Consider the following 18,421-nt stretch of genomic DNA (forward strand, 5'->3'; position numbering starts at 1 on the left):
CACACAAGTGTGTACACGTTTTATAGATGGAAAAAAGTTCTATGGACAATATAATATAATAATAATAAAGCTATACGCTGCAAGTGGTTTCCGGCCTCCGCTCGCGCGTTCCGTTAGATTGCGCAAAAGAACATAACGATAGGAAAAAAATAATAATAATAAAACGCACCTGTTTTCGCTCCGAGCTGATGTATATATAATGCGATATTGTATTACCACAGATATACACAGGATAACCGTGGTAAATACGCAATAATAATAATATGTGTCATTTCGTGAAGTAAAAAAAAATAATAATAAGAAATATTTATCGGCGGACGTCGTATATCTCTGCGCGCGCGCACACATATCTACCTATATATAATATATATGTGTGTAGTGTGTGTGTGTGTGTGTGTGTGTGTGTGTGTGTGTGTGTGTGTGTGTGTGATATTATTATATAGCAAACGAGTGTGGGACATGAATATTAAAATTTCGATCAAGGCTACACCGTTAATTACCCGCGCGCTTACGTGACGGAATCGAAACCAATCAATCGGCGACTTTCATTGAGCGCGAGCGACCACACAGCATCAGCAGCAGCTCCATATATATACACGCACACGATACTACGGTGTACATATATAATATTATATATATATATTATATAGGAATGTATAGATGTATATGTGCGTGGAGAGACGCGTCCCCCCTCCCCCCGAACCCTTCCATCCGCGTGTCCGACGAGGAAACTATAATGTATACACCTGTGTGTATATATACATTTTTCTATGTACATATTATGGACGATAGTACGCACATATATATATATATATATATTATACACATAGGTACATAGTATATAATGTACAGCGAGTATATTATATATAGTTGTAGTATATAACTACTACACTGCGCACCATCGTGTGCCGTTGAAAAAAATTACGAAAACACTGCGCGCAAAATAGTAATATGTCACGCGACTAATAATAATTAGCCCGCTCGCGGCAAGGCGAATAATATATATATATTTATATATTATATATGTTATATATGATGATATTATGCGACTCGTATATCGGTTATGGTTATACATTTGCAATGGATGCGTTGTTGCAAGACGCGATATTATGTATTTTTATCGAACCGCTGCAGCGGACGTCGTGTAATATATACTCCAGCAGGGCGGTTATTTCGTCGATGCAATATGCATTCCTTCTAGAAAATACCGCAATTATAAATTATTGTATGAACGATATAGCGCTAATAAGTGACAGATAATCGCAGAGAAATTTTAAACAGTTAACGTTATAAATTATAATAATATATCCTGTTAATCGTTTTGAATAATTAATTATAAAAAAAAATTCTTGCATTTTCCAAAATAATATAATATATCGCCCGCAGGTTCACCGCGACAAAATGATCACTCTGTATATAATAATTATAAATATATATTGTGTCTGACGAGGATTTATGTATTATTATAATATGTACGGCGCGTATATAAGTACAGGATACACATATTTATATATACTAGCGATTATCGTATTATATACTGGTGACGTGGTGTCGGCGGCGGCGGCGGCGGACGCCTGCAGTTAATTCGCGAGTGTGATTTTTCTCCGGTCGATCTTAACATGTGTATAAATATATTACATAAATTGAATGAAAAATGATATTTTTTAAGAATAATAATGCAGACGGGCGAGAGAGACGTTGCGGGGGGAAACGGCGGTAATAATGTCATTGGACCGGTTATGTGCGAACGCGCGCGCGGTCGCCACTGCCAGCTGCAGCAGCAGCAGCAGCAGCAGCATCCGCTGGTCTCGCGCAACGTCTCGACGACAGTTATATCTTCATATTATTATTATTATTATAATAGCCGCATCTCGTGTCATTAGTATAATATGATAACTATATATACGCGTGCGTTATACCTGCAGCAGCGCATTGCGTTTTAGGCGACGACCGCGCGCAACTCATCGCCGGCTATAATATAGTATAGCCGGGCATCAGTGGCGTGTTATCAATATTGTATAGGTGCGGCGTGCAGACGAACTGCACTGTATTGCACTTTCAGCACATCTCAGACGCATACGTCGTCGTGCTTATATTTATATAATAGTACGTACGCAGACGGCCGACAGATCTCCCGCAACACAACCGTCGCCGCCACTCAAGCCCAGTGGCGGCGGCGGCGGAGTACAAGCAGTGCGTATTATATATAGGCGATCTACAAATGTATGTGTATACGCGTGTGCGACACCGCTGCGAATATCGTCGATGTCGCGTCGTCGCCGTTCCGTACATATCATATGCATACAACGCGCGTATATTACACATACCTATTATATATATATTTATATATATCCGCCGCGCCGATTTGAGGGGTAAAACTCGTTATTTAGATTAATAGCCTCGGCGTGAATCGTGAAAGTGATTACGGGCGACGCGGGTTATCCGGCGCGCGATCGTCTCAACTGCAGCGCTGCACTGCGGAAAACGGTTTATCTATAAATTACTTAATACGTGAGATGATCGCAGATAGATAGCCACGGTCTGCACATGTGCAAGTGCACTGTGCAGGTATATTATATACGATATAATATAATATCCGTGTGTGTATAATGTGTGCCGAGCCGCGCAGGGCGACCGACCGTGCAGCAGTGCATCGCTGCCTATATATATATGTATAGCCGACATAGCGACGTGGTCGCCGTTTTATCCGGTCCCGTAAGAATGCAACGGCCGCGTAATCGTTTTCACACCTATGCGTTAGTGTATTCCTGGGTGTGTGTGTGTGTGTGCAGTTTGCGAGCGTTTATCTATATGGGTACATCTGCACGCGGGGGCATAATATAACATTCGTACGTGTAATATGTATATGATATATTATATGATGATGACTATGGTGCAACGCGAAGAAGAGTTTTCGGTTCGTTAACGAATTTTTTTTTCGTCTTATCCATTATTATCGTATACCTATGTGTCTCGTGTATATAGCGCGCGGTACGCATACACACGCACATATATATATATATATGTATATAGATCGATTCCGGTTTTAATATATTATATTATTGTATATAGTTAGATATACGCGAATATAATATGATCGCCGCTTGATCATACCAACTACTAATAATAATAATGAAAAAAATTTGCGATATCTCCGCCGCCGAGTACGCAACTAATAACATTCGATAGGAAAATAATTAGAAGCGTTCTAATGGTAGGGTATGCGAAACGGTACACCGGCCTTTCGGGCGGAGGACGAGGTGGCGGAGATACAAATCCAATCACTGCAATATGATGTTGTTATTATTTAGTGGTATCCGCCTCAGGCTTTCCAATCTGGTTTTTAATGTAATTTTTTCTCTTCTCTTTTCGCCCTACCCTTCCTCTCGCCACCCGCAGCAGCAGCAGCTGAAGCATCGCCGTCGTCATCTTCGTCTCCGTCATTCCGCAGCGGTTTGGGCTATCAACCGTAATTATTATATTTTAATATACACGTTCGATTATTATTATAAGACCGACCGATCCATCTACCCTATAGGCCGAATTAACCAATTGGGCAGCTCCGCGGATTTCATCCAAACAATCATCGCGCGAAGATAATTATTACGACACTCGCGTAGGACAAGTCTGTTACTGTTTGTTTTACGTCGATCGTGTAAATGGTCTGCGGTGCAGGTAACTCGATGGTTGCGGAGAATAGAAATACATATATTTTACAAAAATAGTCACTATCAAGACGTCTTTAGGCTCCAAAAAACTGTTGACGACTTTTTTATACTCTTCAATTTGCGACCGTGGTTTTTATTTGACATACACCTTCCTACTTTCGATATACCATAACATTTACCTGAACCAGGTTAGGTCTATACGTATAGGCGCGTACCAAGTGTGTCGCGCTTATTTGAATATTATGGCGTATAGTCCGGCCATCGCGGTCTTCCGACGGCCCCGTCGTCCAATCGTCGCCGGTCCGGCGGCGGTAGTCACATGATAATATTATATTACCTGGACGTGCGGGAAAACGGCTGCGGCTCGCGCGAGAGGCCTATATAATAATAATAATAATAATACAATGGCAAGCCAGGCTGCGTAGCGCGCGTGCGCGTGCGGGTCGGCTCGCGGAGGTATTTGAATAAACAGAAGAAACGGCTAGGCGGCCCGCGCGGTCGCCGCGACTCACGATGTATAAATCCAGATAACCTTGAAGTGTCCGTGTGCCATTCGACGACGTATTACACACAAACGCGCGTATAATATATATTATAATATTGTATACTTTTTTTTTCCGTATGATATACACCGAAACGCCTCGTCGGATTGTCGTCTGTACGCCATATTATAGGCACGGTCAAAGATATATATTTTCCGGGGATTTTCTTTTCTATCGATATTTCTCCGCACCCGTTTCCGTTTCCGAACCGTCGCCGCCGCCGCCGCCGCGGTCCTCCGTGTTCCCGTCACACGTCTATAGCCGTCGGCGCGGTCAATATAATGTATATTATATTATAACGCCGTCGGAAAAAAAAATTTAAAAAAAAAGAAAACGGGTGCCCCTGCCGACGATCACGCGATTACGATACGTATTATATTATTATACCTATATTATAATGGCGCGTTTGCTATATTATAATAATATCATAGTCGTTATTGCGGCCACCGTTGTCGGTTTTTTCTTCCCAAACACGCGCAATGGGTGTACCTCTCTGTAATGGGATAATAATGTGATCGCCCGGTCGCGGTAGCGATTTCGGCGCGCACGCGAATCTCCGGCGTTTCGCGTTTTTATCGACACAATATCGTTTTATACTATTATATTATATTGGCGGGTGCGTTCTATCTTTGGGCCCGGGGGTGGGGGGGGGGGGGGGTGGGGGGGCATAACACACGCACGGTAGCCGTTCCGGTGGTAAAGCTGCCTCGGGGCACACATCATATACGCCGACACCGAGCACGTCGTCGACATTTCGTCATCATACTGTTAGGTACGGGGGGGGGGGGGTGTAACAATCTAATACTTTAGTTGTATATAATATTGTAACGGTGTCGTGCACACAGCAGCGCATTACCGGCGTCTCTCGGTTTTAGTGCGTATACCAGTTCACGAGCAAATCGGGCATTGGTGTACCTCGCTCTGCGATTACCTTGTACCACCGAGGTGATGGGAAATCCCCGCGGATTTGATGCACGACACTTGAGTTTACCGATTGGTATATTTTCGGAGGTGCGGGGTTCAAACCACTCTCTAAACACTACTCTGACACTCTATTGTAGGGACAATCTCTCAAACTTTCGTCCTCGGGTAGTTATCGAGTCGACAAGCAACAAACACAATAGGTAGAATAAGGACATGGCCTTTTGTTACATTTATGATAAATTTAACATGTGTCTGTGTGACCCTTTTTCTAGGGTATATAGGGTTGACAAAAGATACTAAAACACCCTCGGAGTATATCGATTTAACTTTTATTGAAATCCATCGGGTGGTCTCTGAGCTTAGCGCGTTCAAACATACAACAACTCTACAGCTTTAAAATATTAAAAATTATTCCATCGGTCGTCGTTTTCGGTCTCGATTGAGCGATCTAATGACACCGAATGAACGTATGAAGTTTTGGCGACGGGAAAAGAAAAAAACCGTGACTGATGACGGTACCCCTCGCCTGCTGCGCCTGTATAATACCCCTACACTAACTTCCCAACCGCGAGTAATGGGTTTTTGAACGGACTAAAGACGCCGCCGCGCCGTGTTAATCGCTTTTAGTAAGTTCATTATATTTATGCTATTTATATACCTGCGTGTTATTTAATATATATATTAAATGTATGTACAGGAGTTACCTATGCAACCTACGACCGACCGACCGACCTATCTACCTACCTTTGTTCGTTAAAACCGCTTCGGCGAGATAATCGTTTCGTCCGCGTTTGTCCCACCCACCGGCGATTTCTACTCGGTCGGAGGGCGCATATATCACCCCTTTGGATAGGTATACACTTGATCCGTACCCGCTGTTATTATGCAGCCCCCGTGATGATATAATGTCTACGGTCCCGCCTCCGAGCGATCGCGTTACATCTAAGTCTGCGGGACTCGCGCAGGTTGTCGATGTCTAATAATAATATTGTGTAGAGATATTTCGTTATATGTGCACACTCGTCCCCTGCCGCCGCCCCCGCCACCTCCGGCCTAAAGCAGATATCGACCGTGCCAATTTGTAGTTACATTGTTCTTTTGCCCTTGAGCCGTATACGCGCACATAAATAAACGAAATCCAAGATAGGTTCCTTTATGCACGCGCGTACAGCAGTCGTTGCGGTCACCGGTGCAGACGGACATCGTCGTTTCGTCGTCGTCGTCGTCGCCGCGTGTAACGAGGTAAAAATAAATAAATAATAATAATAAAAACCGTGTAAATCGACGTCGAACACACACACATATAATATGTTACGTGTTATGGGTATTCTTCGGCAACGGAAACTGCTGCTGCTGCTGCTGCTGCTACATGCGTGCGAGGTGGAATAGTAAAATCAATTAAAATTCGTCTTATTTGTATTCCCGCTCACCGCATCACGAATGAGAAAAAACTAAAAATAACTACTACTACAGTACTACTGTACTACTACTACTACTACTACTACTACTACTACTACTACTACTACTACTACTACTACTACTACTACTATTACTACTACTACTATTACTATTACTATTACTACTACTGCCGCATTCGGAGGAGTATATAATATTATATACCTGCCTATATATTCGACTATACGTGGCTAATGCCGCGGGGGTAGTGGGGAGGTGAAGGGGTGGGCGTTCATAAATCTCGCAGATCGATGCGGTGTCTCGAGACGGAGAGAAGATGAATATTACATTATAATATATTATTACTATTACGAGGAGGCGATATTGCCCAGCTCTGGCATTGCATTATACACACACTCGCAGAGTGTGCGAAGGTACATACGCACCTCTATAGGTATATTAAATACGGTTTGGTGGTCGCGCGTTCGGATGCTCAACGCGAGCGCAGCGTATATGCAGCGCACACGCACTTGTATTATTGTGTATAATAATATGAGAGACTACAACGACGACGACGAAGACGATTATTATTATTATTATTATTATTATTCATCTGTGGTATTTGGCCCAACTGCCACCGCCGCCGCGTATATACGTTGGACTATTCGTTTATATAGTAGCCGGAGGCTGACTATTTCACACTTGATCCGCGGCGCACCGCCTATACATAAACCTCCTCTTCGCGCATGAGGTACGCGTTAATATTATATTTTTTTTTTATATTTACGCACTGCACGAGCGCGATCGGTACAACTATACGCTTCCACGTTATTGCTGTACACACGCGTGGTTAATATTATATATATTATTTATATATTTTACCCGCTCGCCGGCCGCTGCACCAGGCCCGAGACGAGCTGAGATGATATTATCATTTTAACCATAATAAATCATTGGTGACGACTGACGATTGTGTTTTCGTTTTGTCGCAATCGTTGTGAATATAATTATAGTATGATACGTCTTATACAAGTCGCGATTCACAGATTTATAGACGATTCCGCGTGTGGACGATCTTGACAAAAAATCCACGGGGCAAACATCGAGCGAATTTACCGAGTGCCGAGCGCCGACTGAGAGTCTAATATTATAGTTGTTATTATTGTTGTCGGATAAGGGGGTGGCCTCCTGTGGCTCGTCCCTACTTTGTGTCGCATACGCCGCGGGGAAAATCAAGAGCTGAGAGGTCGAACGATTCGTCATCGTCTCCGACCAGACTTGACTTGTAGCCATCACGTATACGCGGTTTTTGTGCACTTTATGGCCACATTATGCTTTTTTTTCCTTGTCTCTCTCTCTTTCGCTCAAAAACTTTTATTTTGCTCATCGTTTTACTTGTATTGAACGTCGCGGGCAAATCCGGACGTGATTAACAGCGAACGGTTCGCCACAAATCTGCAATGATCGCTTTTCAACAGCCCGGCTGTGGCTGATGTTTAATGAAAACAAAAACGCGGCTTCGGGTCGGGTGTCGTCGTTTTAATAAAAAAAAAACACACACACACACACATTATATTATATCGAATATTACGTACGGGCGCGAGCGCGAAGAGTGTGAATTAATATAAGATCGCTGAGCGTCCGCGGCGGTGGACTGGGGACGGGGAGCGAGAGCGAGAGAGAGAGTGGAGGCGGCCTCGTCATCGAGTGAGACGACGGCGGCGACGTCGACCCGCTCGGGCGTTAAGGGGAATCCGGCGCGGTGGAATGCAATGCGTCGATGTGGAATGCGCGCTCGGCGGCGGCGGACACGCAATACAACCACGACGTAGGCAGATGTCCGAACCGGCAACGGTGCGCGCGCGAGCTCTCGTGTCTATGTGTGTGTGTGAGTTGACTGTTTGTGGATGCTGTCACACCAGTGTCGTCGCCTCACGTGATCGTTTTCTATTATTATTATTATTATTATTGTATTATTTTTCGTCGGACTGATTTCGAAATATATCGTAATAATAAAGCTCGCTCACTGTTAACTACTATTTATGTATAATTATTAGTACGCCTATATTCCGTATACGCCATCGTCCGATTATTGTATAATACTTGCAGGACTTAGGACGTGATATATAAATATTTAACTCTCAGCGGCATCCCCCGATTTCTGGTGGTTGCGAGGGAGGGGGTATGTCGTTTACAACGAACCGTAAACTACGCCGAAAAGTGAAAAACGCTACAGTCAACTGCCAGTTGGTTTCGGCATCAACTTGCGAAGACAGCCTCGGCGAGATGTCCGCAACCCGCGAACCCAACTGCAGAAGACATTTTCCATCCTACGGTCTTTTGCAGGGAAAACTGCAGTCGTCGTCCCCGGATCAAATCGTGTCTGCAGCGTATATTGCGAGGGTGCGCGTTGTTATTATAGTTGTTTGTGTGCAGACTGCAGACCGACACTTTGCGCACACTCAGGACGAATATCGTGCTAATAATATTTGGGAGTGTTCCGAGGATTACCCTCCACTCTAAAAGACAGCTCTAATATAGGTACAACAAAGTCCCGTCTATGTATCGCGATAAACGAGTATTTAGCCAGACGGTAGTTGTCTTATCTTTGACGTCCTAATCTATGAATTGTTTTCCTACATTTATTCCTACAGTTTTTGGGCTAAATGTTTAAGTTATAGGAATCGCGTGGGTTTCTCACTAATTCAATAAATACTGCGATATGAAATTAAAAAACCTGAGTCCTGTATAATAATACTATTTTCCGATTTAGATGTTGGAACATTGTTTCGTGCCGGTCATCGCGTCGCACTGTATATTACTGTACAGTACTGTACACGGATGTGCGCTCTTTCTGCTCTTAATATTAATATTTTAAATGTGTTCTAATCCTCATTTGAGTTTAATGATTTGTGAAATAATTTATTTCATTTTTGTAAGTTCACAATATAACTTAATATTCATATTAATTCAATTTAGTATTATATACCACTGTCTCATACCAGTTAATTGTAAATCCAGCTTCAATTCGCGTATCGTATAAGTACATCGTATAGGTACTAGATTCGTTGTTATCTCAAGGCCATTCATGGCCGTAGGTAATTACCGATTCCGTACAAGCTCATTAAAATGTCTTTTATTAAAAATAATAAGACTCTAAATAAAACCGTCTCGGCTATCACACTCGTCAATATCAATAAAAATATAAATATAAATACAAATCCCCCCCTCTAAGTTCATAAAAAATTATTAATGATCCTAATTGGAAAGTTCAAAAAAATGCAATAGATAAAACAAAGTAATCTTTCGATTCTTTGAATTAAAATGCAAACTACAACCCAGTCGCAGATCACAAGCAACAACTATTCAGAACGATCACTGAGAAACAACTTTTCAGAACCACGAACCGTTTTGAAGTGCTATCTCAGAACGATGACGATGTTTTTGATTTTCCGGTTTATTTTCCAACCAATAATAATACGATTATTCCCAAGGTATCAATCAAGCCGCATTTATCGTTGTTTTTTTTTGGATCTAGAAAAATCGGAAAAATCTCTAGGAATCTTTCAATATTAACCCCGTTGCCGCTTACAAAAATTAAAGTCCAAGAACCTCACGAATCGAGATCATTATGTCAATGTTCAATTTTCCTGGAATACGTATTTTGAATAACCTACCCTCCATGTCTGCTGTGGCGTCTCACACTGGGGGCGTACCCATTCGGAAATTTTAACTACATAAATTAACTGTATACAAACCAAATTTCGTCAACTTAATAATCTACGTCTTCTTACTCACGCATTATCCACGTCCGCGACCCAACGTATTATACTTGTTCTGTAAATCGTTGGTACAGGTCGTACCAATACAATTTCAAACAAAGGGCGACCTAGGATCTTTAGTATATCGTGTCTTCCGTCGCGTGTAGTAAAATATATAATATTCAGACGGGCTTTCGGTTGACGGCGGGTTCGTCGTGAGATCCTTACTCGTCTAATATAATAATATTATTATTGTTATGTGGATTGGTGTCTGGCTCGCGCATTTTTCGGTAGCCGACGAGACTTTCACCGGAACACCTCCCGGCCGCACGCTACACGATATGACGACCGCTGCGCGCGGGGGCGGTCGGCGGCACACGATTATAATAATATGATTATTAACGGAAAAATTAAAAAAAAAAAAAAATTGACGAGACGTGCAGCAGCCGCGCACGTACGACGAGGGGTGGTTACGAAGATATACCTACTAACAGGTACAAAATATAATAATATATTTGACATACAATACAGCACACACATACGATAATTATTATTACTATCGTAGTATAATATATTATGCAATGTGTGTGTTGTGTTTGTGTGTATATCATATAAGTGTATGAATATAAACAGTCTTTGTATAGGTAGCTCATCTGTGTCCGCTGCAGTGTATCTACCCACACGACATTATAATATATAAGTATAATATCTATGTATATATTGTATACGTTTGTCCGTTCAAAGTCCGCGTATACACGTATAATAATAATAATAATAATAATATGCTCGGTACGTATTATTATTATTATATATCGTGTGTGTGTGTGTGTGTCCGCCGCCGCCACTGCGAAGAGACTTGGTCGCGCGCGGGAGGGCAACGGCGGCAGTGGCGGCAGTGGCGACTGCGGCGGCGGTCGGCACAAGGATTTGCGGGGAAGAACGCGACCGTCGACGCGGGGTGCGAGAGGTGGAGGGTGGTTGAATGATCCGCGGGCGCAGAAAGGGCGGGGTGGCGGGGGTCACAACAAACCAGACTCGGGTGTACACAGCGCGGCCGCCGCCGCCGTATCCATTACACCATTATGCTAATATTTTCAACATCGTTTTCATTTGTAAAGTAACCAAATGAAATGCGAGATAAAACGTATACTCGTCGCGTATTTATATACAATAATATTATATATCTGCGTCTGTGCGTGTGTCTGCTAATATACGCTCGTGTGTGTGTGTGTGTGTGTGTGTGTGTGTGTGTGTGTGTGTGTGTGTAATATTATAATGTGCAGCAGTGTGCGAGCTGCGAGAGAGCGCGCGCCCGTGGTTCAATGAGCTTGCGGCCCCGAGGAGACAAAGACCGACTGCAGGACATGGGTGCACCCCGCGTGTGAGTTGGAACGAGACCGACCGTTGTCGTATTGTTTTTTTATTTATATTATTTATTTATTTTTTTTTTGTATATTATATACGCACCGCGTACACGCGCAACGGGTATTTATATACAAGTGTGTGTGTGTGTGTGTACATGCACATTACACACAGACACACACACACACAATCGCGCGCATAGTATGTATAATCCCGGCTCGGAGATAAGTACACGTATATGAGTTCGCGGATCGCGGTTTGTGTGTGTGTGTGTGTGTGTCGTGTGTTTTTTACCTTTATTTTCTCCTCTTTCGTTTGGTTTTGCCCTAGGGGCGCTGGCTGCGGCGGCCTCTGTCTCCGTCGTTTTTATTCATATATTATATACAATAATAATATATGTGCTGCAGAGCGTGTTTTTATTATTGTTGTTGTTATTATTATTATTATTATTATTATTATAATGCCATGCTGCAGCGGGTGCAGTAGTATATTACAATATTATGTATTATATTGGTATATACGTATGGCGAGCGGGGGACATTTGAAAATGCCCATTTTTTTTTTCTTCTGTTTTTTTATTCGTTCGTGATCAACAATTGACAGCGTCGGCGAACGGCGGCGTCCGACTTATTCTATATATTATGCGTATACATAGTACACAGTACTATTCCCGTCGTCGTTATAGTAATAATAACAATAATAATAATAATAATAATAATAGATCCCGGCAATATAATATAATATAGAACCCGTAGAAATCGATTAAATTCGTGTTCGTGTAATTTATCGAAATGCACGTATATAGTTTTTTTCATCAATTTTAATTTACCGCCACTACGATATTATTATTATAACCGTGCGCCACTCGTGATGTTCTGTGCATCCCGTATACATGAAAATGGCACACGATGCATTTATGTGTGCGTGCGTGCGTGCGTGTGTATTAATAATGAATAAAAAAAACGACAAAAACCGGAGGAGCGAGCGCACACCCATGCACACACACACACACACGCTCACAAATACATAGGTACGTGAACAGCGCAACTAATTAAAGAGTCCGCTCGCGCATATTATATATTATATTATATAGATAGATCGGATCCACGTCGCTCGGCGGCCGTCTCTCTCGCGCCCGCGCGGACCCTGTGTGATCCAATTTATTTTTATGACCCCGGTGCGCGCAAGTTTAAACGTAATAATGTACCCGATGAAAAAAAAAATATATATAATAATAATAAAAATAAAAAAAAAATGAAATCGGGCTCGGCCAGTCGCGCAGTCCGATTAAATTATCAGCAATTTAGTATAAATACATTTTTTCGTTTATTTTTTATTATTATTTCATTTTTTCTCTCTATATACTTATATATTATTATATATATTATATTACACTACTACTACTACTACTACTATACTACTACTACAACTACTCATTTCCTATATATATATATATATACTGCCGCGACGACATACCGGCGGCAGCGCACACATGATGCAATTTGAGTTTCAAGCACGTATTCCGTTCGCGCGTGGTCCATAATCGTGATTCCGTGAGCCGTGTGATACTATATACCTACATAATAATATAATATGTATGGCTAGGGAATTTGTTAATTTTTTCCCAAACGGCTCGGCGCATACCCAGTACAATATATTTTTGTATTATATTTTACAGACTCTGGCCCGACGACGATATCTTCTGGTTTGTTGTGCCCCCCCTCCCCCCCCCCACCGGCTGAGGCGTTTAACCGCTCTGTTCTTTCCGCGTGTCGGACTCGTCGTTTTCGACACCAACGTGTGCACACGCTATGCAGCGCGAGTGGTGACAGATTTTTCGAGTGAGCCTCCCCCGCCCTCAGCCACCGCCGCCGCCGCCGCCGCCACCACACACGCCTTTATACTGTTTCAGAGCCGACCGAGCCCCTCGTGAGCGGGCGCGCGCGCGCGCGCGCACTCGATACGTCCCGCGGCGAAGGACAATGATCAGGTGTTGTGTTCGCCCAACGGGCGGTCGTCGTCGTGTAGTCGTCGCGTTTTCTGCGTATTTTCATTATTCCACGCCACACGCTATTATTTTCGGTCGGGTCCCTCGAGTTTTCTCTCGTATATTATTGTTGCGTTCATTATACTGTTTTTTTTTTTTCCACGTTCATTTGTCCGGGTTACGATAGAGCTTGTTGTGCGGCGCGAGCGTGCGTGTTGCACGTTATAAAGTGCATTATACATCTGGCGTGGTGGCGGTGCTGGTGGATGTAGTGCGTACGCCGAAAGCGGCCCTCAAAGACCCGCGGCAACGAGGCCTGTGTGTACCGCGGCGGCGTATTAATCCTTTCCGGCAAGGCACCGCCACTACCTATTCAAACACCTGCCGAAACAATTTGTTAACACGGACACATATATATATATATATATATATTTGTGTACGTTATACGTACGCCGCCACACAAGTATAATATATCACTGCAGCGCATGTGTACTACCGTGGGGTCTCTCGCGCGCGGGAAAGCCCCCCAATCTTTGAGTTCCGAGTATATGTGCATATTATGATAGGTAAATATTATTATATAATGTATAAACCGGAAGTCTAGTAGGAATAAATTGGCATTTGATTTCGGAAGTGGGATTTATTTGTTCTCGTTTACTATTTCGGAGCACATCGATCACCGGCAGCGGGGAGGCTTTTATGTTATATATTTTTATAATATGTAAAATTGATTTTAACATAATGGGTTCCGTTCGAATTTTCGGGGCGAATTTTACACAACGCGTTATAATATTGACGCCACAGATCTAACTTTACTCGAGACGGGAACGACTTATTTGTAAAAAATTGTAATATTTGTAAACATTTTAATAATCACCTAAACCGCATTGTTTGCCACAGTAGGTACGCAAATGTAAACGCTCTACCCTGCTGCTCTGGTCACACGAATATAAATAAATAATTACATCGTCGGGGGAACCCATATTTGCGAATGCATACAACGTTGTTCGCATATTATTGGTTCGCGGCGTAAGATATTGCTCGGCGAAATATTCGGTATGGTGGTCACGTATGAGAGGTGTACCGATGGAGTTAAAACATCCGTTTCTTATATTATTACTATTACTATTACTATTATTATTATTATTGTTTTCTCACAATGATCGTGTGAACAGAGGCGTACGGTAACTAGAAAAAAAACGTTTTGTCGTTTCGAATATATAATATGTCCATATATATATATGGACGTGTGTGTGTGTGTACGACGGGCGGACACTATTTAAATATTATTATTCAACTCAATCGATATTTTACCGCGTCGTGCGCGTGCGCGCGCGCCCGTGCGTCTGAGCGTTACATATCAACAGGTTTTATAATCGCGTCGATAACGATCTGAAACATCGCGCGCAGTTTACGTTGATCGATTATCGATACGATATTATAAACACTAGGCAACTATATAGTATGTAATACTTATACAGTATATATTTATGTATAACGTGGTATAGTACCTACATACCATCTATATCAATTTTTATTTATATATATAATATATATTTTTTTTTACGAAATAAAAAACTTTTTTCCGACAATTTGTGCACATAAATCACAATATGTTGTACATGCGTTTATAAGTATAATATAATATATAATACGTTTACGCCGTAGTAGTAATTTTTTCCGGGAAGTATTCCATTCATGCGTACATAATATCCAACACGCGCGATATGATATAATAATATTACACACGATGGACTTTTTTTCGTATAATATACGACTATATACGTACACGCGTGAACGATGCGCGCAATTTATCATAATAATATCGTGTATACGCGATGCACCGCCAACGACATTAATACTCGAAACATAATACGTATTTCAAATATATTTAGGTACTAGGAAACGGTATGCGTATCCGATGCGCTGAGATAGGTATTTTAATACAATATCGGTCGAAAATCGAATATATGCCCTATTATGACCTGACGCGCGTCCCGAACGCGACAAGTCTACAGCGGCGGCGGAGTTGTTGAACCTCGCCATATTTACGATTTATATAATATTACTATAATACATATACGCGCTTTATGGACGCCAGAGTGTAACGTGTAATATATTATGTAATATGTAAAGTATATATAGTTTTACAACCGGACGATGATAGCATACCTTCCTACCATATATTATATTATTATTATAGCAAGTGTATAATATAATATATTATCTATATATATATATATATACATCATTACCCATACATAATGTAATATAATATAATTTATTGTAATTGTAATTATAACATTCCCGTGGAACAGCGTGTGTGTGTGTGTTATAAACACATTATTATTATTATTATTATATCTATATAGGCTGCAGTGGTACTATGCGTGGACCGTTGTAATTAAAAACCCGTAAAAGGTTTCAAAATTGATTTTTAATCCTTCGCGTTTTATTGTAGTGCACTATATACAAATGCACTCGCATTATTATTGCGCTGGACACTACGCTAGATCGATATACTATACGTTCTTATAGCATAAACACATTCTAACAGTAAACACTGATACGTAAAATGTACATTTTTATTCACAATACATAGATAGACATAATATTATGACATATTATAATATATTAATATGGTAGGTATGATTTGTTAGAGTTTCTTTAAATAAAATATAATTAATCATTGCGTACATCTATATACAATAATTAGGATGGTTTATAATTATCTCAATCAAGGGTAATCCATATCTTCTTCGGTGCTGGTGTCGATGTCGAAACACCACGACGATGACCCCGGACTCGAGTCGACCACTTCCTGTTTAACCCGCGGTGACTCGTGCTCGACGGCCGGTTGTCGGTCGGTGTGGTGCTGCACTTGCTGAGTAGAAGTCACAGTTGCGTAGACGAGCGGGTGTCTAACGCCCGCTGCCTGCTGCAGTTGACGCCCCGTTGGAAAGCACTTGCGATTGGGGGTCGCCACAGTAAACTGCTCATACGTGGGCGTATCCGGGGGATTATTTTGCACTTCGTCGAACTTGATCCGGGACACGAGCTGCAGGATTCCGATCTTGAAGTTGATCTTTTGCCTTTCGTTCATCGACTTGATGGTGGGCAACAGTGACACCATAAACGACAAATCGCCGTCCAGCTGGCACAGCGCGTCTGCAACCGTCTTGCCCGCAAATTTGTTGAGCAAGTCGGCGTGCTGCTGCACATCCTGTTGAAGCGTTTCCGGTCTTTTGGGCGCGGTTTCCGAGGGTGGCGCTGCCGCCATCGAGGGTGCGTTCAGCGACGAGCCTTCGCCGTGCAGCGTGTTTTTACGCATTTTCTTGCTCGCCGGTTTGCCGGCACCGTCTTCGACCGATCGACCGCCGCCACTGGTTTTCGTATCTTGGATGAACGGTATCAGAAACTGAAGGTGATCGAACAGATAGTACTTTTTCCGGTGCTCGGGCAAGCACATGGACTTTCTCGGTTTGTTGCCCTTGACGTCTTTGACGAAGGAGTCTTTGATGTTTGTCCACTTTTTCTTGACATCAGTCACTGTGCGGAAAAATCGAACGATATCATCAGTAAAAAGTTAAGGAGGATAAAACAACAATACAAGTACAATATTTGATAATAATAATTTTTTGTTTACCTCTTTCACGTTTATCGAAACCGCTGAGTGAGTGCCAATCGGAGTAAAGATTTCCGGCGATCTCCGTCCACATGTTGGTCAGCACTTCCTTGTTCAGATGGTTCACGTCGGCCGTGTCCCATATGCACGACCGCTTGCGTATCTCGTTTATGAGTTTTTCCGTGAAATAGACCATAATATTAAAGTCGTTCGACCTGTGGTTATATGGGTGGAGGTATCTTACGGCCAATAATACCTTTTACCGGCTGTCGTTTATCGTGGTATTATAGAATACTTAAACTCGGTGACGTTTGTGCGTACGAGATTACCGCAATGGAGTAAATATTAATGACGACGCCGACGATGATGATGACAATAACAATAATGACAAGCAAAGCCAGTAGCAGTAAACGTGTGTGTGCCCGTGCTCGTGTACGACCGTTGACTGCGGTCTAAACGGCGGTCGGCCGTCGCCGCCCGGTACGAACGGATCGGAAACGGTGACGTGCGGGTCGCCGGTATCCGCCGGACGGGCGCCCACCGTTCGATAAAATATTGTAACAACAACAACAACAACAACAATAATGGTAATACACTAATACCGAATACGCGGGCGACGCTCGGGAGGGTCTGAGGTTTGACGTTTGGTCGGCGGGTGAGGAAGAGGAAATGACGTGCCGATGCGGTGGCGGACGGTTCCGGCCGGTCGTGCGGCTTGGCGGGGGCAGTGGAAAACGCGCGAGGCGGCCGGTTTGACCGGGTCGCTACGGCGGATGCCCGCGTTAAAAACATCCGCCCGGTCGATTCGTCGGTCCTCTCTCGCCGCCGCCGTCTCCGACGGTGATGCGCGCTCCTCTCTGCCAGTGGTGCCTAAAGTGCGCGCGGCACCCACAGCGTGGTCCGGACCGGACGGCTTTGCCAACCCATGGCGACGCGGCTGTCCGCGCCTGTTCTACCCGCGACCGGCTACCGCACGCACGGCACACGATGACACGCGATCACGGGATGGATGAGTATAGTGCGTATACAATATAAATGCTGTCGATTTTCTTTCAACCGAGCCGCTTTTGCGTTTTGCGTTTTGCGATCGATAAGCGCGAGCTTTATTCTATTAGACAAAAATGTCGTCCACCAAAAACCAAACTACCACACTGTAT

General features: G+C 42.9%; 2 protein-coding genes across 2 annotated transcripts in view; one reads left to right on the forward strand and one right to left on the reverse strand.

The window, feature by feature from the left end:
• LOC132938215 (protein dachsous) overlaps positions 1 to 18,421 on the forward strand; it is a 134,530-nt gene that overhangs the window by 36,634 nt on the left and 79,475 nt on the right.
• LOC132938216 (uncharacterized) lies at positions 16,207 to 18,333 on the reverse strand. Its single transcript, XM_061004916.1, has 2 exons — positions 17,286 to 18,333; positions 16,207 to 17,188 (listed from the first exon to the last, which is right to left on the reverse strand). The coding sequence occupies exons 1-2, from the start codon at positions 17,458 to 17,460 to the stop codon at positions 16,377 to 16,379; spliced, it is 987 nt and encodes a 328-aa protein (XP_060860899.1). The 5' UTR covers positions 17,461 to 18,333; the 3' UTR covers positions 16,207 to 16,376.

This window comes from Metopolophium dirhodum, chromosome 2 (assembly GCF_019925205.1).
Source record: "Metopolophium dirhodum isolate CAU chromosome 2, ASM1992520v1, whole genome shotgun sequence".
In the NCBI taxonomy this organism is placed as follows: Eukaryota; Metazoa; Arthropoda; class Insecta; order Hemiptera; family Aphididae; genus Metopolophium; species Metopolophium dirhodum.